This window comes from Camelina sativa, chromosome 16 (assembly GCF_000633955.1).
Source record: "Camelina sativa cultivar DH55 chromosome 16, Cs, whole genome shotgun sequence".
NCBI lineage: Eukaryota > Viridiplantae > Streptophyta > Magnoliopsida > Brassicales > Brassicaceae > Camelina > Camelina sativa.
The window spans coordinates 26,886,625-26,904,112 of NC_025700.1; the positions used below are offsets into that span (position 1 = coordinate 26,886,625).

The following is a 17,488-nucleotide window of genomic DNA, read 5'->3' on the forward strand; positions in this document are numbered from 1 at the left end:
TTTTTTTTTTTAAATCCTTTAAAATCCTACCTCAAAAGGTAGTATTTTGTTACTCATATTTGTCAACTAAAAAACCAAAAAAAGTCTTGCAGAATCATTCAAAATACTATTTTTTAAAAAATTGTGATATTTTGAATAACATTAGATTTTAAGTAAGTTTTATAAATCAGTGATTGAATAACAAGAGATTTTAGATTATTTTAAATGATTTTACATAAATTTCAAGTTGAATAACATAGGATTTTAAAAGATTTTTTAAAATCATGAATTGAATAACAAATGATTTTAAGAATACTTTAGAATCTTTCAAAATATCAAGTTGAATACCTCCCTCTTAGAAAGAGGTGTTTTGTTTTAGAATTTGAAAGTAGAAGATACGCTCTCTCATAATACAACAATTGTGTGTGTTTTTTTTTAATTGGATTTAATTACAAAACGGTATAACAAAAAAAAAAAAAAGTACATAAGTAATTAAAAACATAACGCTTCATCACGGCCTCCGATCTCATGTTTTAATTGAAGAGATCAAAGTCATCACTAGAAGCAGACTTGAACCGTTATCACGAAACCAAGGAGCGGGTCAAGGTTCAAGGCTTCTAGGAGAGACGGAATTAGTGACGTAGTTTGGGATTCTTCAAAACTTGACCCGCTCTGGTAGAAGGTACAGGTTACAACAACGTAACATGTATCTTGGTTTAAGGTATGAAATGAAATGAAAGTATTATTAAAAGAAGAAAAGTAATTAGAAACAGTAATCGCAATGGTAAGACCAGAATTTTCCTTGTTTCGAAGCATAGGAAAAACATTTTTTTTGTTAATAACTCATCTTCTGTACGTGTAATTAAATGAAGTTAGAGGTGTCTTTGGTGTCTTGAAAAAGTTATAGATACATATGGAACTGTGAGTCTTGAGATTGGAGATGGCAAGAAAATCTTGAGATTAAAAAAAAAAAAATCTTCTACAAAAAATAATAATAATAATAATTCACTTTTGAATGTCAAACTCGTGAAGTTTACCAGTTAAATTGTCGTAAAATGAAAATACAATATCAGCAGACAGCACTAAATTAATGCTTCCATTTGACTTCAACTTCCACCGCATTTGCTGATAAGAGATGTCGTACTGAGAAGATATGGAACTAAGTGCTTGTACTATGTCTTGTCTTATTTAGATATGGAAGCATTTGTCGACCACTTGTAATACCAGTCACTGTCATAAACCATACATTTACTTGCATTTCGATCTTGCAGATAGGGCCAGTAAGAACATTGGTTGGGATGGTCGGGGCATTTGATGATAACATGTGACTAGTTTATAGAAGAAACCAATTTCACAATTCAATATTAAGAACATAATCGTTGGACTGAGTTAGGATTAGGTTGGTTAAATCCACGATGCCCCCCACACACACAAGCTTAAAAGCTAGTACAAACTGAGAATCAAAACACACCTAAAGCTTGCTTCAGAGACACATTCTTGTGTACTAGTGTATCAGATTTCTCAAGCGGCAGAAGGTGCATCAGGAGAGTGTAAAAGTGGTTATGAGGTTGCTGAAGCCTGAAACTATAATTGTTGATTTCGAAAACTTTGCTTCCAAATTTGCAGGGTCTTTCGGTTTGAGATCGCATAAAGTCCGTGAAGAAAATCATTGATTGAAGAGTTGAAGGTATTTTATTTCCCTCAGGTTTTAGATTAGGGTTATGAGCTTGGAGTGTCGACACAATCAAACCCTATATCAAAGGATTAAACTTTAAGTTGATTGGTTTGTTTCGTTTTCAGATTAATGGAGTTTAAATATATATATATATATANTATATATATATATATATATATATATATATTACCAAGATTTCAATAGAACAGAAGAGAATGAAAGTGGTGGAGCGAGTGAGGAACGAATCGGCCACGAAACCATCAAAGAGAGTAACCAAATGTGATGTTCCAATAAAATTGGTCACCATGTTCGCTGCTTCGGCTGGAGAGTAATGCATTGATTCCATAAAATATACGACAATGTTGTTTCCAATAGCTATGGACACCATGTTCTCCATTTGCCCCACAACTAAATCAATCACCAAAACACATATATTAACTCTCTAATTTAAAGCATTACTATATTGTTAAAAAAAAAGTTTTTATTGCGTTTCGAGAAATTTTTAAATTACCACAAGCAATATAAGCAGCTCTAATCCCACCATGTTTGCCAGGAATGGTCTCTCTCCCTCTCCATTCTTCAAACTTTTCTTCCATCTCATTTTTCATTGTTACGTTAGATTGAACCTTTTGAGTTAATTGCATATGTTGAAATTTCGATGAAGTTCGTTAAAATTGTACTAACAAACATCTATAAAAACACTAGAATTTAGACCCGTGCACGCGCGGGATTTTAATTTATTTTTTTAAATCAGTATAAGTAGTTGAGCTCAAATATAATTATTCAAACTTTTGAATATAAATCTATATAAACACTAAACTTACTTTACTAAGTGATATATTGTTAGATAATATTTATTTTGTTATATCTATTTGCGTGAGATTTTATTTAAATTTTTTCTTAATAAGAATTATTGAATATAAATATAATTATTTCAAAATTAAAAGATAAATTTGTATAAAGACTGTACTTATTTTACTAATCTATATATATGTCATATATTGTCTAGTGTCGAAATATTTTTTTTCTGACAAATCAACAATATATCACATGATAACAAAAAATGACTTAAGAACCTCACTGGAAAAGTAAACAATATTGTCGTTAATCTTCTGACTTTTTATCCTTAGTAGAGTTTATTCTATAATCATATCCTATGAAAACATCTTTTTAAAAGTTCTAATGTTGAATGTCGATTGTTGACCTAATTATAGAGACATTTAAACATATTGATATCCCACATTAATATACAAAGTTTGATGAACAATTTTAGTGTTATGTCGCTACAATGGGGTTGTCCAAATGCATCATCTGCCATAATAGAATTTCGACCAAGTCAATAATGTCTAAATGGGGAAACGTTTAAACCTGACAATGAATATCCGTTCAATAAAAAAACATGTTCACACTAAAATTGATTTTTTTTTTAGATTTTCATTTTTTTCTATATTTTCTGACCATTGATTTTATTTTTTTAGATGGATTATCTTTTCCAAATTATTTTTCATAGTTTTACCAAAATAAAATGTGACCATTACAATATATTTGTTTTAGATTAAAACTTTTAAATTGAGTTAAGTAATTAATTTTTTTTTGTCATCATTAAATCAACAAGACCAATCTCTACTACGCAGGGTAACACGACTTAGTGGAGTCGAACTCTGGTGGGTTCGGTCGCAGAAGTGGTGTTGTTCCTTTATATATATAGATTAATGTTATATAGATGGTTACACATGTCAAACTATTTTTGAAAATAAAAGGCAAGTTATATTTAAGAATTAAAATAATAATAATCATGATATAAGAAATTATATATTATTTCTAAAATGTTTTAGATACTTAGATTTGACTCATCTAGCCAAATGTCATAGTATATCATGGGATACTTCGATACGTTAATTACATATTCACAATCTACATCCATTTGTGAATGACATGTATCTACATTATATTAGGTTAATGTATCATATATAACAATGTTTGATTTTATCATATATACAGATGAGGTGGATGACAATGTTTATTTGATTTCTACCATTCAATTGACTTCATGTCACACTTTTATTTTTCTCTCAAATAATATTATTTTACTACTCATTTTATAAGAAAAAAACAAAAAAAAATAATTAGTTATTTTTTTTTGGAGTCAAAATAGATTTTGTTTTAACTAGAGGTGTCAAGTGGGCTCTATGTCCGCGGGCCTAACCCAAATAGTACTTCAGCAGGGCGGGCATGGATACTAAATATTAAACCCGTTAAAAAGCGGGCCTTGCGGGCCTAGCCCAAACGGATTGCGGGTTTTAGCGGATTATACCCGCGGGCTTGCGGGTCGGTCCGTGGTCTTCAAATATTAAATAAAATAAATATTTAGTATAGATACATAACTATTTTTATATAATTTTAAATATATATCTTTTAAAAGTACGTGGTAACACAAATAATTTAATCTAAAAAAATTAAAACATCTATAAAATATTAATATAAACATTGATTTTATTTAAAATTGTTTTTTAAATTATTATTTATTATTTTTACTTCATTTTGATATTTTTTTATTAATTTTATTTTATTTTTAATATATTATTTAGGCCCGTGGGCCAATCCGCTAACCCGCTGGGCTTAGCGGAACGGGTTTGGATATAACTTTTATGTCCGCAGGTTTAGCAGACCGGCATATTACGATAAAAAAATAGAAATTGCCCGCTGCAGACGGTCCAAATGGACGCGGACCGGTCCGTTTGACACCTCTAGTTTTAAGTTATTTAGCCCAAAAATCAAATTATTATGAATTATTATTTTGTCCAAAAATAATTGATTTAATTTGACTCCACTTTGGACTTTGGAGGAATTGGATTTCAAAATTTNNGGGGGGGGGGGGGGGGGATAGGCGGGACAATAATATCGGAAGCGAAGGAGGAGGACATGGCCATGGAGATCACCGCTGTGGCTCCGAAGCTTCTTCTACAAGTAAGTCAGCCATCGATCTCTTCACCTCCGTTTCACCCCCTCTCTGAAAATTTTCCGTTCTCAAGTTTTTGATAGGGTTTCGATTAACTTGATTGATTTGCGCAGTTGGTCTCGTCTGCTTTTCAAAGATGCCGTTTATCAGAAGATCTCTGTAGATTATCAGTTCTTCTTGATCAATCTACTGATACGGATCCTCCGATTACGTCTATTTCGAGTAATTTTCACTGATTTTGTTTTCCGATTCTGGGTTCGCTCTCGATTGATGCTAAATTGGTTTCGATATCTATCGATTTGATGCTTCTGTATAGTTGCGGATACGGGAATTGGATGCAAAGTGGAGCAGTTTCAGGATCTGAGGTGTCCTAGAGAGTTCAATGGACTGAAGATTTGGGGTCTGTATTGATTTGATTTGATTTAATGCAAATTCTCTTTAAGTTTAAAGCGATTCTGACTACTGTGGCTTTTATGTGATGCAGATGGGTTACTCTCTGTCAAGACTACTTGTAAGTTTTGGTCACTCTGATTGATTCTGCTTATGGCCTTTAGATTTTGCCTATTATAAGTTCAATAAGGGGAAACATGTTGAACCACTGTGGAACTTGTTTATTGTTCTTTCTCTTATGTGTTCCCCCATGTGCTTGTTGGGAAGTGTAGGTTTTACTGATGATGAGGTATACTATTATCATATAAATCTTGATGAGTATATATCAAACAAGAGACTTAAAAGGCAACCTTCTCAGTCTAAGAATGGTGTAAAGTTTAGGTGTGTAGATTCCTTAATCTAGATTCTTTTTTGTTTACTGATTTTTAAGCCGTTGTGAGTGTCTTGACTTGTTTGTATATTCTCGGTTTGTGTTGTTTTCAGTGGGACGGAAGTATCCTTGAGTGTTTTTGGGAGTATGGATGTTCTTGTGGCCCCGATACTTGGCTTCTTTCAAAAGGTCTTCCTTTCTCTTCTTATCTTTTAAATACTGATTTCAACTGCACTTAAGTATGCTTACTGGTAGTTAGTGTGACCATAGACATGACATCTCAAAAATACTGCTGACAACTTGTTATAGAACCAAAGATAAAGAGCATACATATCCCCTATTTAAGGGAGAAAAATTCCAATGGCATATGGTCATTTTGGGATGACAGTTTATGTTTGAAGTCTTTGAGCGTCGCTCTTTAGTTAACCAGTTGTTAAAATTATTATTTTTAGTTAGGTCAAGCAATGACTCGGTGTCATGAATTACCAAAGCTTGTTTAGTGGTTAGATCTATCCTGCAGAGCTTTGGAAATTGATGATCTCGTATATCTTTTAAATTGGTACTGTCAGCCTCCTGACACTATTACTTGAGTGTAGTCAGTTTCGTCAAGTTTAGTTCCCTCACGATTACATAAGGTGTCCTGTAATGATATATGTTCCCTGTAATCTTGCAGATGCTTGTTCTGCATATACCTGTAAGTTCACGTTTCTCCCTTTGCCGACAGTTTTATCTAGAATTTATTTTCCGTACACATGATAATTTAGGTACAGACTTACAAATCATGGAACTAAAAAGCTGGTTCATTCTTCCTCTCAGAATGTCACAATGGATCTGATGGTTAACCAAGGGGCTTCTCCTGGTTCTCAAACTCAATACGTCTTTGCAGTGAACGCTGAGAAAACTCCATGCTTTACTGCCTCCAATCTTGAACGGTTGAAGTTTGGTCTTGAGGACTATGTAGCATGGGAACTGTTTGGATACAATGTGTGACCATAGCTTCTCTGATAGGTATATAATATGTAACACTATTCTTGTTTCTGGCACACTTAATACATAGCTGAAGTGTTTGAAAAATCTGGGTATATTTTACTTTCAGAGAGCATCTAAAAGTTGGAAGTGGAACAGTATGCCATGAAGACAAACATAAGAGAGTTGGAGGGACGGTGGAAATGGTGATTGTGATAAGTGACTTGCTAGAGACAACTCAGCATTGCAGCAGATCATGCGACGGCAAAACAAAGGTTTGCTTAAGTCTCAAACTAATACAGTAGCTCATAATAAGATGTAATGTACGATTGGCTGATCTTAAATGATGAATTTCCCCAGGTTTTATACTTTGACAACTTCTCACCTTCCCCTGTTCCACATTTTGCTTTGAGTGCACTGAAAAAGATGGACTGGAAAAGTTACGGTTTGATCCTGGCGAATGTGAATGATCAAGATGGACATGTGTTTATCGAATGGGAAAATTTTCCTTCATTTGTGCAAATAGAAATCGCCCTCCATTGGTATCACAATCAACATGCAACAAGACAGAAGAATGGACCTGGTATAAATCTTGTGAAAAAGGGAATTAAAAACGCATTGGATGATTTGAAGGCTAAACATGAGGGTTTTCTTCTAAGCTCACATGCTCGTAAGGTGCTCTATCGGTCAATCTCTTTTGAACTGTTAGTGTCAATCTCTTAAATTTCCACAGGTTTGACCAAAGATTTTTTTTGTTGTTGGTGTTTGTCTTTCTTAGATTTGCAGCTATGTCCCTGACCTTGCAAGATCAATAGCAGGCCTAATATTCTCCTCTACTGACTTAGACTTCCAAGGAGATTGCTTATCGGTTCTTGGCTTTCAGCCTCAAGAAGTTGAACGTAAGGCTGTTGAAGACTGTATCCAGAGAAAGATCGTTACGGTTATAGGAATGAATGAGAGGAAACCTCAGAAAGACCAAGAAGCTGCTCCTTTCCTGTTTTTTGATGGCGATTCGGAGACATCATACTTTGAAGAGGAGGAAGTAGAAGGTGAGTATTACTCTAACTCACTGGAATGATACATCTGCTTCTGACAACGGATAGATACTAGTTAGTCGATGTGTGAAATTGCGTCTGCTATTAATTAGCTTCAGCCATGGCTACGAATTCTCATGGTTTTGAGAAGAGCTGTTCATAGAAACCTTACATGATCTGTTTAAGAATCTGCAACTTGTTATGTTCTTGAGATAGTTTGTCCAAAGCCAATAACACTTATTTACATCCCTTACTGATCTTTATGTTTTCAATTTATGTTCGGATCGAGAACATTTCACGGAAACTAGAACCAAGCTTTATGCAGTTCAAAAGTCAGGCATTGATGCAGGAATAGTCAATAGGTCACCCTTGTAATTACTAGGCTTAACAAATTGAACATTTGTAGTGTTGTCTGTACACAAATATAGCGTTACAAATACTTATTTCATTAGTAGTTTAACACCTTACACACAAATTGAAAACCTCTCGGGTCGAGAAAGGGCAGCTAAGAACTGTGATCCAGTTCACCAAGGTTTCCTTATCTTCTTTTATACTAATTCAAACTATGTTTACGTGTATCAAACGAAAATAGATAGAGGAACAAACCAAGTCTAGTTTGTGCCCTTTCCTGCAAGACATCTCAAGCAGCGGAAGGTGCAGGAAAGAAGGTAATTTCCGGTTCGAGTACCGAAGCTAGGATGCTCGATTTTGTAACGGTTTCTTCCACATCTGCAGGGATTTTTGATGTGAAATCGAGAGTTTCATCATTATATACATCCCACCATTTATCAACTAACATCTTGATGTCTTCTCTGTCCATGTTAGTTTCTTCTCCAGTGTACCTCCATGGCTTGGATCCCTATTATTATTCACCATCAACATGAAAGATATCAAGTTTCAGAAATAAGCTAAACCGGCTCGGATTTGTGAACAAAGAGAGAACTACTTACAGCTGCACAGTAATGAACAACCTTGACCTTCTCAAGCTCCACGTTCTCAGGGTGACGCCAAAGCATAGCCAGAACCAGATTGTATACCAGAGGGATCGGTTTGTAAACTTTCTCAAAGAACATATTGAGAAAATCCTGTCCAATCAAAGTCACAAATAAAATATCATCAAAATCAGGTCTTGTTTTTTATTTGAAGCATTAAAAAACCGATGCACTAATGTAACTCACCTGTTCTGCAAAAGGTGAAGGTGGTGTGATCTCCAGGGTCTGAAGGAGACTCTCATAAGTCAAAAGACTAGGCTCAAACACAAACATACCGGCGTTGAAATACAGAGGTGGAGGAGGAGATTCCATATCTTCCGGCCATGTGACCTTCTCCGGGCACTGTTGACAATACCCGATGGAATACTGCAGCGAGTGGCTCCATGTTTTCTCACAGAAACAGTCCATCACGGCATGAAAGTACCCATCAGGCAAATCGAAGAGGTTATCGATATTGTCAAAGACTTGGATATCGGCATCAAGGTATATCATCTTGCTGTACTCTTCAAACTGCAAGAAGTCTTCAAAGGTAAGAGAAAACCACAAAGAACTTTGACTATATCACATCATAGCTAAGTTTTGTGAAGAATCGAGATACTTACGTTCCAAATACGAAGTTTTGAGTAGTTGAGAACGTAATATGCCATGGCAAACTCGACTTGGTTGTCTGGAGGGTGAACAGGCTCGATCTCACGCACAACGCAGCCTTGAGACCTCAATATCTCTCTATGTTCCTCAGGCACATCAGGCAGCATAGCAACAACAAGAGGATAAGAACTTTTGACCTTACGCAAACCCTTTGCTAATCCCACCACTCCCTTCACGTAGTCTCCATTTCCTGCCAAAAACGTCACATAAGCTCTCGTTGGAGGTGCTTGATACGCCTTTTCGGATACATAGGCCGAGTTTACGGGAATCTCAGGGGCCATTTTGGGCAAAAGAAAAAGTATTAGGATGGGCTAAGAGGATACTTTAGGAAAGCTCTCTTAAGTGTTTCAGAAGTAAAAGAAAAAGAACTGTTTTTTTTTTTTTTCCTCTGGGGATATGTAAAACTTTTAGTTTGGTTACTTTGGCTTTTGAGTAAATTACATGAAAGGCTTGATTAAATAGAAGTAGCACGAAGGGTAAATCCGGAACAAATTAATGGATTACTCTGTTTTTTTTTTTTTTTAATAGTGTTTTCAGCTAGTTGCATTTTTATAACTTTTAATTACAGAAACTGAAATCTTTCAGATATAAAACTTTTAACCTTTCTTGTATTTGCCATTTTTTTATAATTAATCGTGGGGTTGATGAAATCAAAGCTCAAATATTAGTTTAAGTAAAATTCAAAAGAAATTATAAAAAGTTAATGTGAAAACGAAGTTATATAAAAATTTTGTGAAAATCGTTTTCAAATTTTTTTAAAAACTATTGTAACGAAAAGACATATTCAAAAAGTTATTAATATAATAAAGGACAATTGTCATAAATACCACTAAAATAAGTTTTTATTTCAAAAATACCACAATTTAGTTTTTTTTTCCAAAAATACCACAATTTAGTTTTTTTTCCAAAAATACCATTAAAATGTAATTTTTTCCAAAAATACCACATAATTGAATTAAAGTTCTAATATTAAAAACTAATTCCTAAATTCTAAATATTAAACTCTACCCTTAAAAACTATATTCTAAAACTAAATGTGTCAACCCAAACCTNAAAAAACAAAATTTATATTTTTTTTTTTTTTTTTTTTTTGTGTTTGTGGTAATTTTAGAAAAAAAACTAAAATGTGGTATTTTTGAAAAAAAAACTTTTTTATTGGTATTTAAATGAATTTCTGATTAATAAATTTGGAAGACGACATGAGTACTCGTAGTCGTACGTGGAAGGTATTAGTATACCTCCAATTCCAAGGTGGCACGAATGTGTCAAGGCAAATGTAGAATTTGGCAATTAAGTTTAATTATTATGAGAAATTAATTTCTTTATTAATAAACGGTGTTAAGGTGCGGTTAGATGGTTTTTTAGATAGTCTATAATCGATTTTCCGGTTATTTTGTTTAGTTATTCAACTTAGCAAACATATGATTACTAAACTAATTATAAGTAGCTATGGATAAAAAACTTAATATTGTTCATAATGTATGTACATGGTACGCATATCCATACATACATATTTCGTTTCATGTACGAAATGGCAAAATGATAATTCAATACGAACATGCAAAAGTGATAAACCTTAAATATTTAGTACAATTGCAGAATGTGTTATTTCATTACATAACAAAAATGTGAAAATTGTTACTTGACTAAAATTCTAATATTTTTATTTTGGTAAATTGTTTAAATTAAATATTTCAGAATATATACATATATATATAATTTTATGATTTTTTATATATAATTTTGATTGGTTTTTAGCCAAAAAAATATTAAGAAGACTGCGTAGTCTTCTTCTCTAAGTCAAAAACAAACAAAAGCGTTGCATCGATCTCAGTATATTATTATTAGGTAACCTTTCTATCTTTTTATCAACAAATGAAAACAATGTGCCCAAATTCCACAATTATAATGCTATTTATATAACGCACTTGTCGGATTGGTAAGTCTTTCTTTTCTATTAGACTACTAGTATTTTATATGTCGGTTGGCTTTCCTATTTATTTTATTTTATAACCTCAAACGTATGGCTGTCTGTCACGTAGCTATTTTAGATTTGATTTTGTATCATAGTAGGATAAGATAAAATAAACATATCACTATTTAGATTTTGTAATTATATATAAGATAAAATAAAATATCAAAAAGTAATATTGGTGTGGGACTGTGGGTAAAATCTACGATCCATTGCAAAAGAGAAGAAAATATATATGTAGGCGAGATAAGAGCTTTATGACGTTTAAGACAATGGCGTGAGAGAGCTTGAAAGGATCAAGAGTCTGAGGCATGAAAGCCCATATATAGCATGAGGGCCTGAAAAAAATAACAAAAAGAGTGTACGTAGGACTAGGAGAGCATTTGGACTAAAATGGTGTAAGAGCATGAGACGTGAGAGCACGTACGTGGCTTTAGAAAGTAAGTAAAATGGCATATATATATATATATATATATGAGCATGATACGTTCAGAGCATGTGGCATGCTCATATGATGTAAAGGCCAAGTTTTCAATTAAAGGTTGTGAAAGTGGTTGTGAGTTTGTGACCACCGTCGAGAATTTGTTGATTGTTGTGAAGCACTCTAACCGACCGAATAATTGTTTTACCCTATTCTCAACACATTTTATGAAGACATTAATTTCCCGAATAATATATAGGGAATTTTATCCAAGATTAAAAAGATAGAAACACCATTCTGCCGTCAAAGATAAAAAAACAAAAATGCAAAAAGATAGCGAGACCATTCAAATATTTTACAATTTCAACAACAAAGAATTGAAAGGAAAAATTGTAATTTGTTTACGTGTCTAAAAAAGCATCGAGAGACTCCTTTGCTTACAACATCAAACACTTAGTGCCTGATTCGGTCATGACCTTGATATATACAATATATACAATCCAACATGAATTTTAATTGGAAAATTCTCTTTAATATATGGTTAAATAATTGGAACTTTGTTGTCTACCTATCGACATCCTTCAATTAAAAAAATTATAACGTAAAATAGTAATTTAGAACCCTACACATTGGTATCACGTATTACACGCGTTTAGGGTATGGCTTCTTACCATTTTATTGGTGCATCACGTAAAAAATGTATATAAAACAATTATTCTTTCAGTTTTATTATAACCATAAAACTCAATACCAAAATGTAGACTACCTAATTAAGACGTTTACAATGAACAAATCGCGATAAAAGTCATACAAGGTGAGGGTTGGTTTGTCTCCGATAATGACACTATCAGCAAAACCTCTTTAACGGAGATGAACTTAGACCATGGGCATTGGTGTCCCATGGATTTTGGTCCTCCAAATTTAATATTATTATTTTGAAAGTTTCTTATTTTTAGTATGAGCATTGCTGTCCCATGGTTTTTAGTCTTCCAAATTCAAACTCTGTTTTTTGCACTTGTTGCCTAAGGAACTTGATCCAAAGAGTATGGCATGTTTCTTCAGGTATACAAGATTGACGAGGCAATAGTATCAAAAGGTAGCTTTGCAGCTTTCCTCACTGAAGATCATATCTCTATTCCTCCTGAGAAGCTCCAATACCTAATCACACACACACAATTAATTCTGATTTCAACTATCTACAATTTCACTCAGCTAAATCTGCAAAGGGAATCACAAACCCGTTTGATCTCGTTAACGTATTTGAGATCTTCAGGATCGACTTCTTCTCCTTCTTCGTATACATCTTCATATTCCCTCGGTATCTTGCATCCTTCCAGTAGCATTTCGATTCCATCAGTATTCTTCCATAACAGCCCCTCTTTCTTTGTCCAAATCTTCCTTCGAGACTCGAATCTAAACAAACCAAAAACAATGAAACAGATTTCAGACAGACCAAAAACAATGAAACAAATGGAAATGGATGCGACAAAGTGAGACATTACCTCGGAACTGAACTCTGCTAAAATGGAGATAACAATTCAGGCTTATCAACGGGGACAAACAATTCATAGATAGTGATCAAATAAATCAACAATTCGACTCAGAACAAAAGAGAGAACCCTAAAACTCAGCGAGAAAAACTCAATAAACAGTAAATTCAATTCATCAATGAAGAAACAAATCAAATTCAAATGTCGTCAAAATCGAAGAAGAAGAGCTAACCCGACTTTAACGGCGAGAACAAGAGCAGCCCTCATCCTTGGTTTTGAGTTTTGACGAACATAGTAGACGAGACCATTATCGAGTCTTCCATAATCAGCACCAAAAAGGCTCAGACTCGTTACCGAGTTCTTGTTCCATGTCCACACTCATCAGTTTCAGCGACCTGAATCCATGTTTCCTCAAGACCTTCTTCGAGCTCTCTCCCGCAATCAAATCCATCTCTCTCTCTCTTTCTCTCTGTCTCTCTCTGCCTCACTCTGTCAAAATCAAATTCGTTTATCAAAACAGAGCACAAACCAATTCTTCTCCCTTCGGAGAGAAAACAAATGAACGAGAAAGTTTCGATTTTTTGGAGTCCCCCTACCCAAACACACAAACAACGCAAAGGCTGGCACGTGTAATGAAGGACGGAGAAAAATACGTCCCATTTGAAGGAACGTATCTTTGATAATTATCTCATTTCTATTTAAATTTTAATTTTTTTTACTGAATGACGCATCAAATACACGCCGATGCACATGCTCTTAGAAAAATTAAACATAAGAGTTTGACTTGTACTTTTATAATTTTAGTAATGTAGAGATATGTAGATTGTGAAACCCCTATTTTGCTAAAACTAGCTATACAACTTTTAAATGAAACCTGTTTTTCATCTAGATATGAGCGTAGTTTAGAGTGTATTGCATAGCAGATCTACACCAAATGAGGGATAAACTAGAGCATCAACCACTTAATATGGTTTTTGTATTCAGCTGTCTCTACATTGAAAATTCAACAACAAAAGCTCTATATGTATCAATCGTTTCGTTATATCCACAAATTTTTAGATCAAGAATAAACGAGAAAACGAATCAATTCCAATATACAAGTAAGCATGCATTTTGTTTGTGACTATCAACTACCGAAAGATATGAGGCAATTCCGTAAGTATCGAAAGATGTGGGGAAATTTCGTAATTACTGAAAGATGTGGGAAAATTTAATAATTAGGAAAAGACGTCGGAGCAAATTCGCGATATCCAAAATATCTGGGGCCGTTTCATAATTATCGAAAGATGTCCAAGCATTAAGTTTCAAGGTTAACGAGAGATTATTTACAGATACAGTTTTAAAAGTGGGTGTAAAAGCAAAGAACAGAAATCAAACCTTCTGGTGTATTCACGTGAGGAAAGTAAATGCATCTACAAATTTTTGATGTGTTAACACGGTAGAAGTTAAACTCTGTTGGTTTCAACGCCAGTATTGAGCCCATCTGTGTATAGTTTCAACCATTTGTGGGAACAACGCGCTTACACTTTCATTTATCAGGTCTTGAAAGAAGTGGATGCATGCTTCGTCGTCCATATCAAGCCTAAACTTTTCTTGTAGCTGTATAAAAAATGTCAGCATTTACGAGAACGATAAAGGATAAAGCAAGAGCCAATCTATTTGTGAGCAGAATGGTGGGTTTTCGTTTAGTTTAGTTTAGGTAGAGAGTGATAGTGAAAGAAACTTACTTTGAGAATGCCCTTTTCCGGGTCTGAAGCTATATCAGGGATAGTAGAACCCGCCATGAGGTGAAACAGATTCAGGATAAGGTTGCTCGATTTCCGGAGAATATTGTATGCTTCACAACAGTAGGATTTGAACCTTGTGTAGTATTGGCTGCAACATAATAATAACCAATATTTCAAGTCTCATGTTGCAATTCTCAGAGCAAAATAAACATGAAATTATGTTATCTCTTGGTACCTCTCTGCTCCGCCCATGGCTTCCACCATCTCTTTGCAGAGTTTCATAGGTGGAGGGAATGGTTTAGGATCTCTACCGAGAATGAAAGCGAAATCAACGTGGAAAAGACGACCATCATCTGTAAGGAGGAGGTTGTCCAGGTGTCTACATATCAAAATCAGGCCATCACAATTGGATTCAAAGTTAGATTTATAAAGCAAGAAAATTGGAGAAACTCCTCGAATACATCCACTAGAAAATGCTTTGCACCCTACCTGTCTCCAATCCCAAGTATATATGTAATCACAGAATAGCCAGCACAGCTTTTTATAAATGTATCAAGACAAGTGGCTGTTATCCCGAAAGGCGCATGCTCATCAGGATGAAACTTCTGCAGATAACTTGTTATGCTGCGGTGCTCTGAGAGAATCTGTACATGCAAACGCATATATATCTCTTAGGATAACGAGATTATATACTCTCAAAATTATAAGAGAGGGAGACCAGCGGGCAATGAGTTCAGATCCTGTACCTGAGCCAAAGAACGGGATGGTATGAATTCCAACATTCCTTCGTCGTGTCCAGTTGCTAACACCTTATAGGGCGTTAGGCACAGATCAAGATTTTCTAGCTTAAGCAGTCTATCCATGAGCCAAACCATCTGCACAACCTATGGAGGAAATAATTCAAAAAATCAGTGTGAACAAAACAACTAGATAATAATATGATACAATGAACCTAGATTTACCAGTTGGTCTTGCCGGAGATCATCTCCCTTCTTAAATATAATTTTGCAACTTCCTTCATCTTCTGTTCGGAAAGTAAGGCGCAGAGGATGCATTTGACTTTTAAAGAGTGTTGATTCTCCTGCCACAATCCCCTTTATGATAACACTAGGGGTAAGTGGTGATCGAATAGGCTGGAGGAAAACCAAATACAAAAAGGTTAGTAGACATTTCGACACAGACATTCTTGGATAAGCATCACTTTTAAAAGCATTAGTTACCAGTTAAAACCATAGTGAAAGTACCTCTTCAAAGTAGGTGAGTTCGCTAAGGAGTCCACCTAAAAGCTGCCTGAGCTTCTCAATTTTTTTCTGGGTATTTCCACGAACATTTCTCACTTCTCGTGTAATGGAACATAACTGAGCAGTCACTTCTGTTTGACGCACCAAACTTTGCCACAATTTGTATCCATCTTCTCCGTTATCCCCAGGCGGCAGCTGACATTAAAGCAAATATCATTCTCAAGCAGCTAAACAGATCTCACATGATATGCTGTAGCTGCACAACCATACATATGTAGTTTGAGCACCACTACTCCTCTAACTAAAAGTCAGGACTAGCGTATTCTATTCACTGGGAAACCTGACACTGCTAACCATAACCCACATCCCAAGTTCAAAAGGCTTGATCTCACATTATTACGAAGAAAACTGAGTCAGGAGTAAGATCCATTAAGTATTCATCTTATCTTAAGTGAAATAGAGGGGAGAAGGAAAGAAAAATAAATATTATGTCCACACCTTGATCATGTTCTCCTCGAGTAACTCATATGTGCTGTAAAATCGCTTGGCATAGACATGGTCATGAAGTTCCACAGCGACATACCAACGGAGAAAACTGGCCAACTCAACATTCTGTAATGCTAGAAATTTGAAGAAAATAGCGGAAAACAAACAGTCAATTAACCAATATATAAACCGGTTTTAAACAGAAAATTCAACATAATTTCATGTCTAGATGTTCAGCACATACCCCGTTGGACAAGAAATTGAGAAAGGCAAGATCTATCAGAGCGTTCAAAACGGAGAGCCTGAACAAGTTGAAGCAAGTAACACTGAAGCTCTTCATCATCAGCTCTTTCCAATACACTAACAGCATAAGCTCGAACCTATCAGTATGTGTAGTGAGAGATTAGCCTATATTTCAATATACCAGGACGACAGCAGGTAGAACGAGTAGACGATTAGAAGACCAAAATACAAGTAAAATTGGGCACTCGTAGTACCTCTTCACTCTCAAATAGAGGAGACAATAGCTCCAAAGCATCACATACATCTATCATTTCCCATTTGTACATCAGTTGAACTGCTTGCTTTGCTTCCTGCCAACATCGGAAGCTCATGCAACTTGAAAAAATAAGAACCATGAAAATAGATCTCCAAGCAAAAGATGTACACTTACCTGAACATCACTCCACTCCACACACCGAAGAAATTTTGTTAGAGCTCTCTTTTCAGACATTAGAGAGAAACGAAACTTCCAAAGAAGTTGTCTTTCATCTCCACTCAGTGTCCTTGTTGGCGGATATTTCAGAACTCTTTGTATGGATCTTTAGACAATAGGGGCAAACAAAAGAAGAAATCACCTACCCATGAGATTATAATTTTATGACTATATTTCAGGAAACTGTTTCTCTGAAGATACTTACTTCCGCTCGATATTGCTTGGCTTGAGATCCCTGTCAATTATGCCACGATCCAAGCTCCTTGCCAGCTTTAGTTGCTTGTTCTCTGAAGGATTAGTCTTTCCCAGTTCTGTATCCCAGACGGTAACAAATTCGTTTGTTGAACCAATTGGGGCAGTTATGAACAAATTGGCTCCAGACTCCTTGAAATCAAAAGCAGATCGACATAAATCCACTGGTCA

The 17,488-nt window shown here is 34.9% G+C and overlaps 2 protein-coding genes and 1 pseudogene across 2 annotated transcripts in view; 1 reads left to right on the forward strand and 2 right to left on the reverse strand.

The window, feature by feature from the left end:
- On the forward strand, nucleotides 4,539–7,622 carry LOC104752717 (annotated as a pseudogene).
- Nucleotides 7,733–9,455, reverse strand: LOC104752718 (galactinol synthase 4-like). Its single transcript, XM_010474923.1, has 4 exons — nucleotides 8,968–9,455; nucleotides 8,552–8,875; nucleotides 8,324–8,458; nucleotides 7,733–8,232 (listed from the first exon to the last, which is right to left on the reverse strand). Exons 1-4 carry the CDS (start codon nucleotides 9,292–9,294, stop codon nucleotides 8,014–8,016), a joined length of 1,005 nt encoding a protein of 334 aa, XP_010473225.1. The 5' UTR covers nucleotides 9,295–9,455; the 3' UTR covers nucleotides 7,733–8,013.
- LOC104754091 (phosphatidylinositol 3-kinase VPS34-like) overlaps nucleotides 14,146–17,488 on the reverse strand; it is an 11,467-nt gene continuing 8,124 nt past the window's right edge. The window contains exons 8-19 of the mRNA XM_019237863.1: nucleotides 17,271–17,449; nucleotides 17,024–17,171; nucleotides 16,848–16,943; nucleotides 16,595–16,730; nucleotides 16,363–16,484; nucleotides 15,868–16,059; nucleotides 15,586–15,756; nucleotides 15,370–15,507; nucleotides 15,113–15,267; nucleotides 14,859–15,002; nucleotides 14,624–14,771; nucleotides 14,146–14,495 (exon numbers count right to left, since the gene is read on the reverse strand). Coding sequence (XP_019093408.1) covers nucleotides 14,358–14,495; nucleotides 14,624–14,771; nucleotides 14,859–15,002; nucleotides 15,113–15,267; nucleotides 15,370–15,507; nucleotides 15,586–15,756; nucleotides 15,868–16,059; nucleotides 16,363–16,484; nucleotides 16,595–16,730; nucleotides 16,848–16,943; nucleotides 17,024–17,171; nucleotides 17,271–17,449 — 1,767 coding nt within the window. The 3' untranslated portion in view covers nucleotides 14,146–14,357. The remainder of the gene's footprint in view (nucleotides 14,496–14,623; nucleotides 14,772–14,858; nucleotides 15,003–15,112; nucleotides 15,268–15,369; nucleotides 15,508–15,585; nucleotides 15,757–15,867; nucleotides 16,060–16,362; nucleotides 16,485–16,594; nucleotides 16,731–16,847; nucleotides 16,944–17,023; nucleotides 17,172–17,270; nucleotides 17,450–17,488) is intronic.

Bases quoted from the DNA above. Each gene is read 5' to 3' on its own strand.
- LOC104752718 (XM_010474923.1), bottom strand. From the start codon at position 9,294: ATGGCCCCTGAGATTCCCGTAAACTCGGCCTATGTATCCGAAAAGGCG. The intron at 8,876-8,967 runs GTAAGTATCTCG...GACTTCTTGCAG, and splicing joins CAAAACTTCGTATTTGGAAC to TTTGAAGAGTACAGCAAGAT. The intron at 8,459-8,551 runs GTGAGTTACATT...TTGATTGGACAG, and splicing joins CTTCACCTTTTGCAGAACAG to GATTTTCTCAATATGTTCTT.